We start from the raw sequence: 15,338 nt of genomic DNA on the forward strand, positions 1-15,338 counted from the left end.
TATCTTTTAAGGAAAGCAAACGATTTCTTTTAAGAGACAAAAAATAAGATAAACCATATCAAAAGTCAAAACTGGTCCTTACTCAAAAATGGCAAACATTTAGCTAAGTTAATTTGAGTTAACACGCAGTATATGAATAAAAGGTACCTAACCAAGGTCACTATGTAAAAATTAAAAATTCACCTTCAACTTTCTATACCTCCAATAAATTAAAATGATTCTAGTGCTAAACGTTACCCACTGCTATTTTAATTACTAATTTTCTCTAATGTCATTTCACAGAACAACCCAGAACAACACAAAAGCCAGTTTAGATGGTTTCGAAAAATCGTCAATCTTTATTGTTATTGTAATGAAATGACCCTTCCTATGTATTAAGCGGGGCAAATATGGTCCGTATAATTTGGTTAGTAGGTTTGGTATTCTCAATATTACAAACCACCCCAACTTTCAATTCTGTTCTTTTGTACAAACAAAAAACCGCGAGCCACACTACCTACACTTTATACCTATATCGCCACTCTTGCCACCCGCTTAATAGCACTTTTGTTTCTATTTGCTTACCATGAGCATAAAACCTTGATGGGTTCTGCTTCATGTCCTTGTCCATATAAATACACATCCATACATATACCCTGTGCCCTGATGATAGCCCCGTTCAACAAAAGCCCAAACAATACTGAATCCATAAATATGCAAATAACCACTTATTCAAATCAACAACAATTCGATATAGAGAGTGTAACCATTTTCATTCAACCTTTCCTATACTTTCATTTCCTGTTTCCTTTTAATTTTATTTGTCTGTGCATGATGCGGGCATCACAAAAAACCTTATTTTTTTTTTTGTTTCTTTTCATTTTTTTGTTTCTACAAAAATGGACGATGATGTTTTGGATGAAAAACAAAAACAAAAAATATATAACAAAACACGAATAAAGGTAAAGTGGCGGGCTTAAAAGTATCTGAGATGATGGACCAAATCAAAAAAGAGGATGATGCCGAATCCATTGTTGTAACAACTTTAGACGATATCGCATGTAAGTAGCTTAACATGAAGTTTTAAATAAACAATTTTCCAAAACGTAGCCAGAACAGCTCAGTATTATACCGAGGAGGATATTCTCGTATCTACTCGTAGAACTTGTGATAGATGGATATAGAGAGATAGTGTGAAAAATCTCAAACCCCTAGTGAACCATTTTTTTCATTAAATAAACAGCGGGAAGATGAAATTGCCAGGGAAGCTTAAAATGGTTATCTCTCTTCAAAATAAAAAAAAAAATACAAAAAAATAAAGAAAGAAACATCAGCAGCGGATTGGGGGTTTTGAAGGCCTAGAGGGCGCTAAGTGGACTTTAATCACTATCATCGACTCAAATGTTTAGGAAGTGAATGGAAATCTTATTCCCAAAGAAATAAGAATGTATTTGAGACTCGACGAATTGAAATCTTCCATTTCTTTAAACTCATCAAACCTCCTGAGCAAATCCACCACCGTTTAGCAGTTTCCATGGGGTAATGGGTTGGAACTTGAAGGATGTTGAATGCCAGCTAGCGCGTGCCATCATGATTCTCAAAACTCTCATTGTGTAACAGGGGAGGGTTGGCAGTTTATTTGTTTTTTTCTTACAAAAAAAAAAAAAAAAACAAAATAAAAAGAAATTACAAAACAAAACAAAAATGAAAAAAAAAATATATATACCTACTCTATAGAAAATCTAATTATAAATATCTTTTTGCAGGGCTTCTAAATTTGAGAGGATCAGACATCAAATACAATCCCGTATTTTTTAGCTACCTCATTCTATCGCCAAGGAGTTATGTGTTGTTTATAGAAAAGGATAAACTCTCGAATGAAACTGTGAAGCAATTGATAAAAGAGGATTTGAATATCACTGTTAAGGATTATGGAAGGATTCTCGAAGGAGTCATGGAACTTGTGAGTGTTGGTTGGGATTGGGATGTTTTTAATATTTAAATATAACATTTAAGAATTTAATTATTTATGAGTTTTGATTGTGTGTGATAAAAGCAAAAAATATTTTTCCTAATTTTTTTCAAATTGTTTGACTATGAAGATTAGGTGCAAAAGCAATCTGGAAAATTATATGAGATTTATTTTATGTGAGAATTATTTTAGACCAAATAATACCTTTCGAACAACATTTCAGCTTTTCCTTCTACAAATTATTGCAGCAAAATTTTTACTTTTGTAAAGCTTCTGTAAGGCTTCGCTGCATTACTCAGAACAATATTGTACAAGAGCCTATATAAAAATATTTTTTTTTAAGTTCTCAAAGAAAATAAATTAAAGCTTTACCGAAGTATTATGGAAGCTATGACTTTTGAAAGATGAAAAATGCATGTTTATAATTTATTTTGTAGACATTTTCCAAAGTTGTGTTAACAATCATTATAAAGTCTTACCGAATTCCTCTATTAAGTTGTTTAAAAGCTGTTACAGAATTCTTTCCGAAGTCCTTAACCGAACTTAAGTATAAAAACGTAGTTTTCTAAGACTTCTTTAAGAACTTCTAAACTTCTTTACAGAAGGCCTTAACGAAGTTATAACTCCTATGAGAAATTGTTTACCTACAAAAGTTTTGTGGAAGTCTTATAGAAAATTAAATTTGTGAAATTTCAGTTTTTCTATTGTAAACGAAGCCTTTGCATTAAGTTCGCTTTATTTTTTTTTTTACCTTTGAAAAACTTTTTAATTTTACCTGTAATTTTTATTCTAACCTTTTTGAAGCTTTTTAATTTGTATTTAAACTTTAAATTTTATTTTGAAAAGGTCAACACAACAACAGGAAAAATAATAACTCCAGAAAGTGTTAGTCAAGCTATTTCTGAAATTATACCAGAAAATCGTTTGATTTGCAAAAATGTTGTAGCTGAGACGAAATCAGTTAAAAATTCGGTGGAAGCTGTAAATTTAGAGAAAGCACACATTCGAGATGGATTGGCATTGATTCAATATTTGCACTGGCTTAATATAACAATTGATATTGATAATGTTACTGAAATATCAGGTGCCAAGAAGTTGGAACAGTTTAGAGAGTGAGTATCTATATTTTGTATGATAATTTTTATAAATTCACACCCAAGTGACCCTCTATTTTGGTAATGGAAGTTAATTGAAGTCTAATCCTTTTTAAATTCTCTCGGACATTATTAGTGGGTTGGGGTCAAAATTCTGCCGGGGTCAAAATTCTGTTGTCAAAATTCTGCTTTCAAAATTCTACTTTACAAAATTCTGCTTTCAAAATTCTGCTTTTCAAAATTCTGTTTTTCAAAATTCTGTTTTTCAAAATTCTGCTTTTCAAAATTCTGTTTTTCAAAATTCTGCAAAAAAATTAAAAAAGGGTTTGGAAAATGTTAAAAAGCGCGCGCTTTTTAACATTTTCCAAACCCTTTTTTAATTTTTTGCAAAAATTTGTAAAATCATCTTCTTGAAAAATTTTCTGCTTATTTGATTACTTACCTTCATAATTTGTCATTCTTTGAAAGCAAATTCATTTTTGTTTTATAAATAAATAAATTTGAAAATATTAAGAAAAGGTTTTTAATACATTTCCGAAAATAATTAAATTTTTTTTAATTTATCAATTAAAGATGAATATTCAAAAATTTGAATAAAAAAAGGAATATTTTGTATCAAACAACATCGGTTCCAATAAGTTAAACATAGATTTTATTTGAAAGAAAGTCAGTCTATGCATTTTAAAAAATATTTGCGACACTTAAACAAAAAAATTTAGGAAAGTACCAATGTTGAATTACATGAGATGTATTTTTCTTTAGTCAGCGCATATGCTATAAAAAAAAAACAGAATTGGCAGAATTTTTTGTTCAATTATAATGCTGGCAGAATTTTGAAAAGCAGAATACAAAAAAAGCAGAATTTTGAAAAACAGAATTTTCGTTAAAAAAGCAGAATTTTGAAAAGCAGAATTTTGAAGCCAGAATTTTGACCCGATCCCATTATTAGTATATTAGTATCCAAATCTCAATTCGTAATGTTCATAAGAAAACTAATGAAATTAGTGGGGATTTGGATACGAATATTTTCTAAATGGTTAAAGAAATCAATTTGATGCTCAGTACTTTTTTGTAGAACGTTTAAGCCCCTACAAGAATACATCTTGATAATTTGATAATAATGACTTTTCAGTGAATTAGAAAATTTTGAAAAGTAAAAAAATAATGTTATACTTTTTTTGAACTTTGACCTCGAATATCTTTCAAATGGTTAGATTGATACAAATATTTAATGAGACCTTATTTGTAGAACAGTCTGTTTCCTACAACAATATGTTTTGCCCGTTTGATTCTTATAGTTTTTCAATTTGTTACAAAAATAATAACGAAGTTTTAAAGATTTTCTCAAATCTTGGACCTCAAATATGTTTTAAACGTTTAGATTTAGATAAACGAAAAAAGTGTACAACTTTTTTTCGTTCAATTTCCTACAATAACATGTAAAGAAATTTGCTTAAAAGTCGATTTATAAATAAATATATACTATTATGTATATGTTTAGGGCTGATATGAATAAGTTGAACTTTTATACTGATAATTGTTTGGTGTACCATATTTATAAAAACTTTTAAGAAGAAAATCCATTAATCTATGTTTTCAATAAAGTTTAATTTATTCCAAAACAAATATGGACAAAAAGTTGTCCAGAATAACCATAGTCCAAATAGACACATAGCCAAGAAAAGTCTCTCTCTATTGAAGTGTTTATTATTTGTTTCTTCGTCTAAGTAAATATGCACCAGTAAAATTGTACACATTCTCAGAACTTGTGTATTTGCCAATACTTCATCATGAGAAAACTGTTGCAGGATATAACCACTTCGTTTTGCCGCAATATTAAGACTTTCCACTCTCCCATTTCGTGTAATCCTTCAAATTGTCAAGTTTTAAAAAATTCATCAGTACTGATACTTTTGTTTAACTCTCTCTTCAACCCTCCCCAATTCTCATATGTTTGTAACTGCTATAAGTTGAACTAAGGGATAAATTTGATTGGGCGGGTTTTTACTCTTGGAAATCGGAACTATTTTCTCGAACACATAAACCATTTCGCAAACAACACAAAACCTTTCGTGTTTCGTTTTATGAGTCTATTTCCTCTTCCAATATCTTCTTCACATTGGTCGTTTTTCTCATCAGCTCAGCTGGAATTTTAGATTTATTTTATGTAACTTGCTTTCATTTCATTGCTGGTATACTTATGTATGTGTGTCGTCCTTTTTCTCGTTACAGGCAACAGGAACACTTCCGTGGTTTAAGTTTCGAAACTATTAGTGCTGTTGGGGAGCATGCTGCCATGGCCCACTATACGCCATCTGTAGAAACAGACAAACAAATAACCAGAAATGAAATTTATCTAGTGGATTCGGGTGGTCAATATTGGTATGTATTTTTGTAGTTGTATGTATGTATCTGAAAAATTTTACAGCTAAAATCGATTGATTGAGATTGTTTTTTTCTGAAAAGAAAAAAAACGGTTCTCAACTAAAGCTTTGAAAAAAAAAAATAAAAATTCTCTAATTTTTTGACATATCATCAGAAAAACTAAAAACCCACAAAATTGCAAATATTACTTCAAGATAGTCTACTTACTTGCATGATTTGAACAAATAAATAACAAACTAACACACAGTACTGGTCAAACACATCGAAAATGCGAACGAACTTAATTTTTTTTTAAACGCAAGACTTCCTTCTCATGTAGAGAAGGTTCAAAATGAAGCCCTAATCGAGTGACCCGGAGTGTTGACTATTTCCACAAACTCTGACCAGTATTAACTACTGAATGATATGTGTATCTATAAGTGGCCACTGGTAATGTTGAATATAGTGGTGATGGGTGGTTTTGCAATAAATTGAAAAGTAACTCGTTTGTTTTTTTGTTTGTGTTTTATTTGCTTTTTTTTTTGTGTTTAGTTTAAAAGTTGAATGAGAATTTTGAAAGTTTCGGTGATTTTGTCATTTTTTCATGTTCCAACTTAATAAATAATAGAAAAAAATGTGTCACAGAGAGAAAAGGTTTTAATATTTTACTCAATAATTGTTATTAAACTTAATACTCGTTGATACGTAACCATTTTTGCTATTAGAGTTTTTTTTGTTTCAATTTTAATATATCGTTTCATGTTGATTCTCAAATAATAGTTTTCTAAAATCCCGTTAATTGAGATGGATTTTCACGTCATCCCAACTTTATCAAACTACATCTTTTCTAGACTAATACCATTGAATTGGGGAACTCTAGGTTTTGGGAGATATAACTTTTTTTTTAAATTGTACTGGACTAAAAACGCAATTCACTTAAAAAATATCAAAAAAATCATCAGCCGTTAAGCATGTTCGCTAAATTTAAAGTTTTTAAATCTTTAACTTTGCGCTGGGACACTCTTTTCAAAAAGATACAGAAACAATGGAAATTGGGTGTTCTACAAAAATGCTTAAAATTAAAATAACCAAACTTCAAATATATTGGTCAGATAGAAAATAATAATTAGGTATATTAGGTTCCACGGACTTGCTTTTGTGTTCCAAATTACTTATTTAAATAACCTAAATGCTTATTCCAAACATTGTGTCAAATTTTCAAGGAAAAGAATCATTAATATTATACAAAGAAACTTCTGTTTGTAATAACAATTTTGAATACAAAATGTTGAGCCGTTTACGAAATATTCACAGCAGCGCCATTTTTTTTTCTGTTTTCTTTGAGAAAATACTAAAACGGCACTATATTTATCACTTTGAGCCTTCTTCACCAAATTTAATCGAAATCGTTGCAATACCTCGAAAAAATTCTATCGAACTATCCGATCTAAAAGATATATGTATTAGAATAATAAAAAAAAAAATCTGGACCAAATTTCAAGAAAACCCATCTACGCGTTTAGGCGCTAGCACATGTTGACAGCGTAGAATCTGCCGTCCTTCATATTGTGCCACAAAAAAAAGGATTTTTTACAGCTAAAACAGCTAAAAGTACAAGGTTAAAGAATGGCAATTTTCAATTTTTTTTGGAACAAATAGCTTGGATTGATTTTAAAATATTTTTTAAGGACCTAAATTCCATGCTGTATCCCTACGAGAAGCTTCAATTGCTCGGAGGCAAAGGGTTAGAATTAAGTTGGAGACCTGAAATTCGGGGAATATTTTTATTTTTTTCTTACCTCATGTGCCTCTGGGAGCGTCTAAAATCCAGTTTTAGGAAAATAGAAACGCTCTAATACGTACACATACACATTAGGGTGGGTCAAAAAAAAATCGAAATTCTTTTTTTTTTGATTTGGTACTCCAAAAAATCGATTGCTAGACCCCTCTAGAATAAACACACCAAATATGAGCTCTTTATATTAATGGGAAGGTCCTCCGCTTTTTTAAAAATAAAAAATGTTTTTATATTTTTTTTTTTAACTTTGACCTCGAATATCTTTAGAATGGTTAGATTAATGAAAAAAGTTAACGAGACCTTTTTTATGGAGCAAACAATTTCCAACAAGAATATGTCTTGCGCGTTTGATTATTATAATTTTTCAATTTGTTACAAAATTAAGAACACAAAACTAATTTTTAAAGATTTTCTCGATTTTTGGACCTCAAATACCTATTCAACGGTTGGATAAACGAAAAAAGTGTACAAGGTCTTTTTTGTAGAGCGATCAATTTCCTACAAGAATATGAAAAGAAATTTGCTAAAAAGTCAATTAATAAAAAAATTATTTTTTTTTAGTAGAAGCTTGATGTAAAAATGGAAAATTGCAAAGCGGAGGACCTTTCCAATAATATAAAGAGCTCATATTTGGTGTGTATATTCTAGAAGGGTCTAGCTATCGATTTTTCGGAGTAACAAATCAAAAAAAAAGAATTTCGATTTTTTTGACCCACCCTAATACACATTAGGGTGCTTCTTATATGGTCGAACAATTTTTTTTTTCGATTTTTTAATGGGACACCCCTGCATTATGTTCTACCATATAAGCATAGTATATGGTATTTTTTTCCGATTTTAATATTAAAATTTAGCGGACGCTACCATTCACTAAAGATTTAAGTAAAAAAAAAGATCAATTTCAACAAAAACTTTTTTGTTACAATACAAAGTATCTACGCTTAAGACCCGATTTTTCAATCTTTTAATAAACAGTCAGTTAACTGTATGACGAATAAAGATATTAGGCTCATAAACAATCAGATAAAAACATTGAATTTTTCAATTAAGAAAGATCACTTAGTTAGCTATTCTACAGAATAACACAAAAAAAAAAAAAATGTCGAATTAAAAAATATTCAAACATTTTTATTCCGCTGTATTTTTTATCAAAATTTCTTTCAAAACAGCTAAAGATTTAATATAAAGTAGGTACTTAATTCTGATAACAAATTTTAAAATTTTGGGAAAAAAACAAAAAATTGGTGTATTTTTTAAAACTTTGAATTGTGGTAGCGACCCCTAGAACGTGTGTAACCTGGCCCAAATTTTACCCAATTTATATTTAAGGCAGGAAGAATAAAATGAAAGGGTGTCCCATTAAAATTTCGAAAATTGATTTTTAAGAAGCACCCTAATACACATGTATGTATATTCAAAAATACAAACCATTTAAGTCTGGCTCTATGCGACTTTTACACCGTAAGTGTTAAAATTTTAACAAATGAGGAAGAAGATATGTATATTAATTGGAATTATTAAATTATTGATTTAACATAATATAGTGAACTCCACTGGGACCGAAACGCCAAATTTTTTATGGACTAAAGGCCGTAAAAGGCTTTATTAAATTAAAGTTTTAATGACAAATCAAACATAATGAAAAAAAAAAACAAGTAAATGATTATAAAAAAATAAATAAATTGGTCAGCGACAGAAATTCAGAAATTATTTATAAACCGTGTTTTAGTTTTTCTTATGAACAAAAATGTTACGCATACACCACAGTGACCTACCTTACATACAGATAATTCGATCCTCAAGACCTGAGGAAAGAATGCTTTTTCTCTCACGTTCAACACGTTGTCTCACTTCATGAAACATCCCTCACCGATAAATGTTTCTTGAAGTTAATTAAGGCAAGAGAATTATGACAAAATATCGACGTTACCACTCACGGTGGTCTTGAAAACGCAGCAGGTTTTATAAAAATTGATCCCAAAAGTAATGATGTAGATTTGTTCGAAATGATCTCAGGATTCCAAATTTGTAAATTTCAAAATCGTACCTGATCCCTTTTTTGAGTTACAGGCATTATACATATATATACATTTGACTTAGAATGGGGGAAAAAAAAATAAACAAAAAACAAAAGCATTATAATGTCCTATACCTTTTTGGAAAGCTAAAATATACTCCTTGAATTTGATGTTTATTTAAAGTTAATTGAGTAAATAGTTTTTGAGAATTTTAATTTCAAAGTCAAAATTTAAAAAAGAAAATAATTTTTTGTATTTAAGTTAATTTTTTTTTTTTAATTTGAACCTTTTAGAAATTTTTTTTTTTCAAAATTTAATGTTCTATTTAGTTCTTAGTCAAATCCTTAAAAATAAATGCAAAAAACTATTCTAGTTTTTCAAAAATGAAAAAAAAAAGATAGGCACTTTTATATTTGTTTTATTTGTTCCTAAGGAAAAAATTGTAAAATGATTATTTAATCAACAGATTTGTAAGTTCTAATCACACTAAGTGTGACTCAGAATCAACCCCAAGAACGTAGTGGTATTTTGGCCCTTTTTTGAGGTTTTTTTTGTTCATTTTTGGTGTTTTTTTTTAATGTTTTTTTTTGCCATTTTTAGAGTTTTGTATTTTTTTTGTATTTTTATATTTTTTTAAATTATTTTAATAATGCTCTGAATATTTCAGGACTATTTTTGAAATGTAAGAGTTATATATTACGTATATCAGGAAAATATCCCACATAACATAGATTTCAGGACAGCTAAGGTCCTCAGGGACCACAAAACCGTTTCTTGATTTTCATCGTAAGAGCCATTTTCCATGAATTCATAATTACCTACCTTTCGCGTTAATTAAAAAAAAAAGAAGACGTCCTGATCAGCAGCGTGTTACAGTGACCTTTTTTCCAATTGATTTGAGGCTAATTCTTTTTTATTTGAAAAAAATTTTAAAATACTAAAAAAAAATTTGGAGAAAAGATACATTTTTCCTTAAATCTTAAAAACCAAGATACTTTTAAGCATGCGGTTTTTTGTTTTTGACTTAAAATCAATAAGAGCATTGATTTGTGTAAAAAAAATTTACCCTTTATTAAAAACAAATGGATAAAATAAACTAAAAGAAAAAAATATATTTTTTTTTTAAATAATAAATTTAAAACTAAATTTCTCAAAAACTATTTACTCAATCAACTTTAAATAAACATCAAATTCAAGGAGTATAATTTAGCTTTCCAAAAAGGTATAGGATATTATAATGTGCTATTGTTTTTTGTTTAATTTTTTTCCCTCATTCTAAGTCAAATGTATATATATGTATAATGCTTGTAACTCAAAAAACTGATCAGGTACGATTTTGAAATTTGGAATCCTGAAATCATTTCGAATAAATCTGCATCACTACTTTTGGTATCCAGTTTTATAAACCCTGGCGCGTTTTCAAGACCACCGTGTACTGTTAAAGTGAATAATAATTTTAGTAAATAATAAATCTGTTTTTTAGATTACTGGCAATGTTATCAAATTAGGTTTTTGACTTCTTTTTGAGGTTTTTTGGTTTCTGACCTCTTTTTGTGCCAAGAGAGTAAAATTTTTTTTGTAACATTTAAAGTTATACCTATTTGTACTGATTTTTGAAAAACACATACTTTGCGTTCAGAGGATAAACGTATGTAAATCCTGTAAAATTGTCTGTCATAATTTCAATTGATGAAAAACCAGTGGATTGGAAAATTCGCTTTCTCAACCGCATCTGGTGCCAAAAAAAAAAACTTAATTCTAAACGATTCTAAATTTCGATAGAAGAACATAAAACCAGATAAACCTAAATCCATATAATATTTTCGTTATACCTTTACTCTCAAAATAGATATGGTATTGGCTTTAAGTCTATTAGTTTCAAAGTTAAAATGGCCCAAAGCAAGTAAAAAAAAAGTTTAAAAATATGTTTCTGACAATTTTAATCTTGAATATTATAATAATAATTAATTAAATAACTGTACGTACTGTACGTACAAGGGAAAATGTATTTCTCTTATTATTTTTAGAATTGTATTAAAACGCAACACGAAAAATGCAAAAATTGCGAACTTATCTCATTTTGTTTTAATTCTCATATAATTTCAATCCGCTTATCCTAATTAGCAGACCTCGTCAACTATACTTTTCTTTCTAGGAAATACCTACCTACACCTGCATCATACATAAAGTTAAACAAACAAAAAAATAAAGCATCATCTGATCATAATTTACCCACATACATGTGTGAAAGAAGAGTTGCCGTATGTTAAAGAAACATCAATTCTGAATCATAGTTAGCATACACTCAGTTTTTTTTACGACTTGAGCCCTTGTAGTAAGCGAAAACAATTTTCCAGTCTGTACAGTATTTTTTAATAGTTATTTTATAAAAATTAACAGTGGCAACCCTGTATTTCTTCATTCTGCAGTAAGAGATACTTTGTAATGTTGTAAACCAAAATTATTCCTAATCCCTGGTTACTATATTATGCTTCATAATCTAAACAAGAAGCTCCTTTAACCTCTTTTTCTAATTTAACAAACGTGTGCAGGTTGTGTACGTATATTTCGCGGACAAGAAAGTGTATACACAAACCAGTACACACTCAAGAGTCAGAACTCACCGCGATATATGTACCTAGCAGGAGCACAAAAGAACAACATACAATAATGCATGCGTGCAACGATGCAAAACGATGGACTTGGGTAAACTTGGACTTGGACCAACGCAAACTCTAGAGATTCTCTCTCACTATATATTTCGACTTTATATGCACTCTGGCTATATTTTGTGTCATGTTAAAACCTAACACGTATGCCTTTTGTGTGTGCTTTTGTTTACAGGGACGGAACAACCGATGTTACCCGAACGGTTCACTTTGGTGTGCCAAAGGACGAAGAAAAAGCCAGCTACACTCGAGTTCTGAAAGGTTTCATCGCATTGGCAACTTCAGTATTTCCACAAAGTACACCGGTAAGTGCATTGATGTGATTGGATGTACCTACAAACGAAAGGTGAATTTCATAAGTATGATAAACAAATAGTTTCATTTTTGATAGTTATCATTGTGTTTTCGACTGAAATGTTAATATCGTTTCTACTAATATCAGCTTATGCAGAGCAAAAAATACAACGTAAAGCGTTTATGTTTTTTCGGAATCCTAAACTTGTCCTTTAGTACCAACATCCCATGCTAAAAAATTTGCTGTCACAAAAAATCATATGAATGTATTACTTTTTCTCGAGCATTATATTGATGAAAGAGCTAAGTGTTCGAGAAAGCAGGTTCGACTAATTTGTGGAATAGTTAATTCTAGTTGACGAGCCAGTCCACATATTTGTGAGCTCAAAAAAAAAATTGTAAATGTGAATTTCAAAACAAAAAATGTATAACATAAACATTAAAGGAAAATCTAGATTTCTTAATTGAATTCGAGTTTTAAAAAATATGTCCTTTGAATTCTTCCATTCATATGCGTTTTTAGAAAAAAATTCCAGGATTATTAGAGCGGTTCTTTAACAAACATTTTTTGCAATCTTTTGTAAAAATCTAATTTTAATCCCTTAATTAAAATTAATAAAAAAAAATTTAATTTCACTATCCTGTTTGAAAAAAAAACTTAACAAAAACTCTTTTCGATTTAAGTTATAGTTAATGTTTTTTTTGTAATTTTAATTGTAAGAAAATGAAGCTTTTTTTTTAATTCGTTAAATTAAGTTTATTCGATTGGGGAGTGTTAGAATAAAAAAAAAGAAGCTGTAATGCGGTTTTTTTACAAGGTATGGTTTTTTGGTAAAGGATTTGGCCGATTTGAAAGATTTTCTTATAGAAAAGCGTTAAAGTAGCTGCAATATTAAAACTTTTTGAAACAAAACATAATTGGATTTAAAAAAAAAAGTTTGAATTTTTTTTTTGAAAACGGTTTTATGAATCTTTTAGTTCCGTTTTTAATCGTTGTTGAAAAATGTTATTCAATTTTTATATAACCGGCTCTTACGATTTTCAATTTTCGACGTGATAACGTCTTATAAATCGATGAACCCAGGTAGCCACCACAAAAAAGTGACGCCATTTTCTCCCGTTCCACTCTCGCACTTTCGCAGTGCGGCAAAAATTTCAATTAAAAATTAAAAATAAACTATTAGAGATACAAAAATCTTCTATAGCTTATTTGAAAGATAATAACGTAAAGTTAAATACATTTGAAGGATTTAAAAAAATTCCATCTTTTAATAGGGTAAATAGGGATAAAACAAAATTTCATAAAATTGGCTATTTTCTAAATAGCAAGACTGACAAAAGAATTGAAAAAATTCTAAAAAATTTCAAAACCAAGCTATTAATGGTTTTCTAAAACTAAAACATGAGGTTGACCTTTGACAAAGTAGTGATAATAGGTAGGGGAATTTTTTTTGACAATTTGAAAAACGTCATTCGAAAGATAATAAAAAAAAAAGTTGGGGGTCTGATACGGATTTTTTTTTAAGTCTGCGTTTCGAAATATGAATTTTTGAAAAACACCTACTTATTTTGGGGTATTTTTGGGTGAGTTTTTATTTTTTAAAATTTTTTGTAGCATTCAAAAAATCTCAAGCTTATAGGACATTTAGTCTATAACTGTGCGCATACATGGACAAAAAAATGGTATTTCAAAATGGTTTTTGACCGAATAACCGTAAAAACAAGTTTTTTTGTTTTTGTTTGGCCTTTTTTAACCGTTTTTTATTTTTATCTTTTTTTTTCAACAGATAAATAAATAAAATTTGTAGATAGATAATAGACAGGACTATATTTGTGCAAAATTTAAATCAATTTTGTAGTCACAATTTTGAGATAACGGTAAAATAAAGTTTTATTATTCAACAGGTTCTATCTTTTGATCTAAAGCAAATACAAATTGGATTTAACTTTATTGAGCATCCTGATGATTTTAAATTTAATTTGGTATATCACACATAACTGAAAATTTACTACAAGTGACACAATGTTAAAATAAAAAACTTGCGAAATACCTCAAAACACCTGTGGAGATCTGTTGATCATAAACAGCCACCAGTGTGGGAAGTACCGTAATCTCAGTTTGGACATGGTTGGCTTTAAAAAATTCTAACTTTTTCTAGGCTTCGCAAAAATAAGATTGAAACGTCATATGAAAGGTGAAATAAGATTGAAACGTCATCAAAAATTTTATAGGTTGTATAAAAAAAAATTGATTTAATAGCGTGAGAACATAAAATTATATGTTTTTTTTCCTTTTTTGATGAAAATTGATAGAGCTCAAAAAATTCTAGCTCTTTTTGTAGATGTCTCATAGACCTGATCGATATATGTATATGTATTTTGAGCTGAAGCAATAAGCTTTCAGGTGGTATAAAATTTATTATAGGTTGTTATATCAAAAAAATGAATTTTTGGGTGATGGAAATGATTTTTTTACTTTTTTCATAAGAAATGATTGTTTTTAATAAATTATTTTAATACTTTTTGCGCATTGCAAAAATTTTAAAAATGTTTTTATTAATAAGAAGAAATATTTGGTTTTTTAATGGTATAATTTTTTTTTGTAAGCTTTTAAAATAAAAAAAAAATTAATATAATGAGAAAAGAAAAAAGGTAATTTTTTTAGCTTTTTCTTGTAAATTATGATTGTTTGGAATAAATAAACGCTTTATAGTTGACTCATTAATTTAAAGTAAACAGTTTTAAATCTTGACTGTTCAAAAATCGAATGATTCTAAAAAAAAAGGTCGACCACAGTATTTGGGTATTGAAAGAAATGAATATATTTTGCGTAGTCTGAATTGGTTTTTTTTTACCAGTCAATAATATGTGTTAACATTTTGTTAACCGATTTTTTACAATCATGGTTCACTATTAGCTGGCACTAGTCGCTTACTGGCCTTGAAAAAGTTGTTTGTTGCCGTTTCTGCCTGCAGTAACTTACCATTCATTTTGCTTAAGCATTTTATACTTTCATCCAAAATTTCGGCACTTAGATCTAAAATATGAATTAAGAATAAGTCTAATTAGTGGAGTAACTAAAGCAAATTATTAGGGAATCCGGCCGAGGACGATTTTTTTTTTCGATTTTTTGACGATTTTTTTTGCTTA

The 15,338-nt window shown here is 29.0% G+C and overlaps 1 protein-coding gene across 3 annotated transcripts in view; it reads left to right on the forward strand.

The window, feature by feature from the left end:
* The window catches only part of LOC129915254 (xaa-Pro aminopeptidase ApepP-like), a 33,236-nt gene that overhangs the window by 15,152 nt on the left and 2,746 nt on the right, over window positions 1–15,338 (forward strand). For all 3 annotated transcript variants that reach the window (XM_055994740.1, XM_055994741.1, XM_055994739.1), the window contains exons 5-9: window positions 942–1,040; window positions 1,746–1,942; window positions 2,798–3,063; window positions 5,278–5,427; window positions 12,070–12,199. In XM_055994740.1, the coding sequence (XP_055850715.1) occupies window positions 942–1,040; window positions 1,746–1,942; window positions 2,798–3,063; window positions 5,278–5,427; window positions 12,070–12,199 (842 nt within the window). The remainder of the gene's footprint in view (window positions 1–941; window positions 1,041–1,745; window positions 1,943–2,797; window positions 3,064–5,277; window positions 5,428–12,069; window positions 12,200–15,338) is intronic.

The sequence above is a fragment of the Episyrphus balteatus genome, chromosome 3 (genome assembly GCF_945859705.1).
Source record: "Episyrphus balteatus chromosome 3, idEpiBalt1.1, whole genome shotgun sequence".
Lineage (NCBI taxonomy): Eukaryota > Metazoa > Arthropoda > Insecta > Diptera > Syrphidae > Episyrphus > Episyrphus balteatus.